General features: G+C 56.5%; 1 protein-coding gene across 1 annotated transcript in view; it reads left to right on the top strand.

Moving 5' to 3' along the window:
• Positions 1–1,009: 1,009 nt before the first annotated feature.
• Positions 1,010–2,823, top strand: part of LOC104506413 (sodium-dependent lysophosphatidylcholine symporter 1-like) — a gene marked incomplete at its 3' end in the record, with an annotated part of 7,154 nt that continues 5,340 nt past the window's right edge. Inside the window, exons 1-3 of the mRNA XM_010147349.1 lie at positions 1,010–1,240; positions 2,082–2,207; positions 2,524–2,648. Coding sequence (XP_010145651.1) covers positions 1,010–1,240; positions 2,082–2,207; positions 2,524–2,648 — 482 coding nt within the window. The remainder of the gene's footprint in view (positions 1,241–2,081; positions 2,208–2,523; positions 2,649–2,823) is intronic.

Raw genomic sequence — 2,823 nt, 5'->3', positions numbered from 1 at the left:
CTGTGGGGGTGTTGCGATGTGTTTGTGACTCAGGCTCGAGAACACGTTGTTAAAGCAAAGCTCTGCGTCTCGTTGTTGTCGGGCAGAGACGTGCAGAGCGCTGTCCTACCTGCCGAGAGCATAAAGAGAACAAAAGCCGCCACAAAACCCTATGGCCGAGACAAATATGCCTTTGTAATTTTAAAAACAGAACCGCTGTGGAAACACGATGTGGTATGAGTTAAGTGCTCCTCGGTGGTAGCTCAAGCCTAATGCTCCTGCCATCCCTGCGGGGTGGGGTTGGCCTGCAATTGGGAATACAAGGAACCTGCTTCTCGCTGTGTGCTGTGACAGGCAGAAAGTCAGCCAGGACCAGGAGCTGAGCGATGCCTGTGGTTACCTGGCGTGGGGAAAGCAGGCGCTCTGCTCCCTGGGCGTGTGGGAGGACGCTGGGCCCTCCAGCCTGGTGGGCACGGCAGCGGCGGTGCTTTTTCCATGGCGTGGGCTGTGGAGGAGTTATTGCTAATCGTTGCGTGAGGGGAACATGCTCGGTGCCTTCTGGAACGTTGCTTTTTGGGATTGTGCCTGTGATTTCCGAAGCTGCTCCCCAGCACCGTTACAATGAAGGTCTGCCATCCCTCCAGGGTGGCTGTCAGCTCGACTGGTGTTAGCGGCACAAGCAGCTGTCTCCAGCCTAAACAGGCAGGGTTTGCCCCTGAACCCCACAAGCGATAAGGGCAAGTGGGAAATTGAAGCAATCCCAGACATGATTTCCCCATTTTCCAGCTATCGATGTGACCCTGTGGTCTGTCCCTCAGCCCAGCCTCTTGCAGAGCTGTCCCGTGCCAAGTGTCCATCCCTCCTCACTCTCTGCAGAGCTCTTGCTGGAGGAGCTCGCAGCCTTTTATAGCCACATCTGGACCAGGGGATGGCCGTCTGCCTTGCACAAGCAGGACAGCCTAAAGATCTTTCCAGAAAGGGCTGTGTACACTTTGGGTGCGGGACAGCAACGCACCCGCCGCACTCTGCGATGCGCTCCCTGATGGGGAAATCCGAAACGGGGTGCAGACCAGGAACCCGAGATGCTGGCAAGCGCGTTAGCCCCGACCTTCATCCAAGGCAGCCTGTGCTGAGGTCAGCCCCTGGTCTCCAAGGCGCCCGCACTGCGAGCCCACCACGGCCCACCCTGTCCAACGGGATCGCTAGCCAGGGCGTGCTCGTAGCCACGAGCCGCTTCGGCCAAGTGGAAAGGCGAGCCCGGGTGGGCTGTCTGCTTTCTCTGGGCTCTCACCCTGTGTTCTGCATCTCGTGTGAGGCAGAGGTGTGTCACGCTAGACAGCCAGTTCATTTAGGGTCTGGGAAGATGTCAGTGCTGTAGGTTGCCTCTGGGAACTTGCCAGATCCTTGAGGCTTGGTACGGTATTTACTAAAGCTGACCACATCCAAATAAAATAGAGGCTTTGCCATCAGCCCTTTTCCTGCGAGCTGAAACGTTCCTTGTGCTTTCCCTGTGGATCTATAGGAACCCCCTGGGCTCTGGCCTTTGCAGTCTCCCCTCGGACTGCCTCCGTGACAGTCGCTTTAAGCGTGATGTGTTTCGTGTCTTTCCGTATTAAAGAACTTGAACCACTGGCCTGTGGCTCAATGGGATAGGAAAGGACAGCGCTGGAGCAGCCCTGCAGACAGCGCTCTGTCTGGTGTCAGATAGGTGTATCATTACGTTAGCAACCCGTGATCCCGTGCAAACATGCCCCCGAGGAGAATCCGGGTGCAACACCAGGGATGTGGCCCTGGTGACATGAGAAGCCCAGGGACACCTTCCACTAGACCAGGTTGCTCAAAGCCTCATCCAGCCTGGCCTTGAAGACATCCAGGGATGGGGCATCCACAGCTTCTCTGGGCAACCTGTTCCAGTGCCTCCCCACCCTCTCTGTGAAGAATTTCTTCCTGATATCTAATCTAAACCTCCCTGATTTCAATTTGTACCTTTCAATTTTTACCCCTTGTCCTATCACTACAGGCTCTTGTAAAAAGTCCTCTCCCAGTACCCTTGTAGCCCCTTCAGATACTGGCTCAGGTGGGTTTGTTCCCTGGTGTCTCAGCTGCAGGAGAAGCCAGGACTGCCGCTCTGCAGAAAGGTTTGCTACGCTGTTGGTGGCATTCCCTACCAGATGACAGGCAACGCCCTTGGATTTTTCCTCCAAATCTTCCTGTTGGATGTCGTGCAGGTGAGCGGCGGCATGAGATGGGGTCATTGGCAGAGGCACTTGGAGTAAGCTCAGCAGACTGGGGCGGGGGTAGAGTCTGATGGGTAGGCAAACCCCTTGGAAATGCTTGTCAGACTTAGGGATTCAAACCGGACCAAAATCGTGTGATGTAAACGCTGCCGGGCGCGCAGGGGATGCTGCTGGGCCAGTTCAAGGCTTGGAGTGGTCTCGGGGGGATGCAGATGAGACGCTGGGCAAGCGGCATTGTGCTGACTGCGTGCAGCTTTTTGCCAGGACTTCCCTTTCGAGCTGTGGTTCCCTTCCCACCCTCCCCCAGCTGGAGCCATTCCATGCCTCTTTGATCATTTTCCTGGGAAGAGCCTGGGATGCGGTCACTGACCCTGCTCTTGGCTTCCTGGTCAGCAAGAGTCCAAGGAGAAAATATGGCAAGCTGGTGCCATGGTGAGTGTCTCGGCCGGAACCTCAGGATGGTCTCTGCTGGGCTCAAATTCCTGCAGTGCTGCACAAGGAGGTGGCTGGGATTTCTCACTGGGGGCTTAATGAGACTGTTGGAGGGCGTCCAGGGGGGGCCACAGAGATGCTCTGAAGGCTGGAGCCCCTCTGCCCCGGGGGCAGG

This window comes from Eurypyga helias, unplaced genomic scaffold, assembly GCF_000690775.1.
Source record: "Eurypyga helias isolate BGI_N326 unplaced genomic scaffold, ASM69077v1 scaffold24652, whole genome shotgun sequence".
NCBI classification, from domain to species: domain Eukaryota; kingdom Metazoa; phylum Chordata; class Aves; order Eurypygiformes; family Eurypygidae; genus Eurypyga; species Eurypyga helias.
Note: the sequence above shows the minus strand (reverse complement) of the source record. Positions and strands in the feature narration are given on the sequence as shown.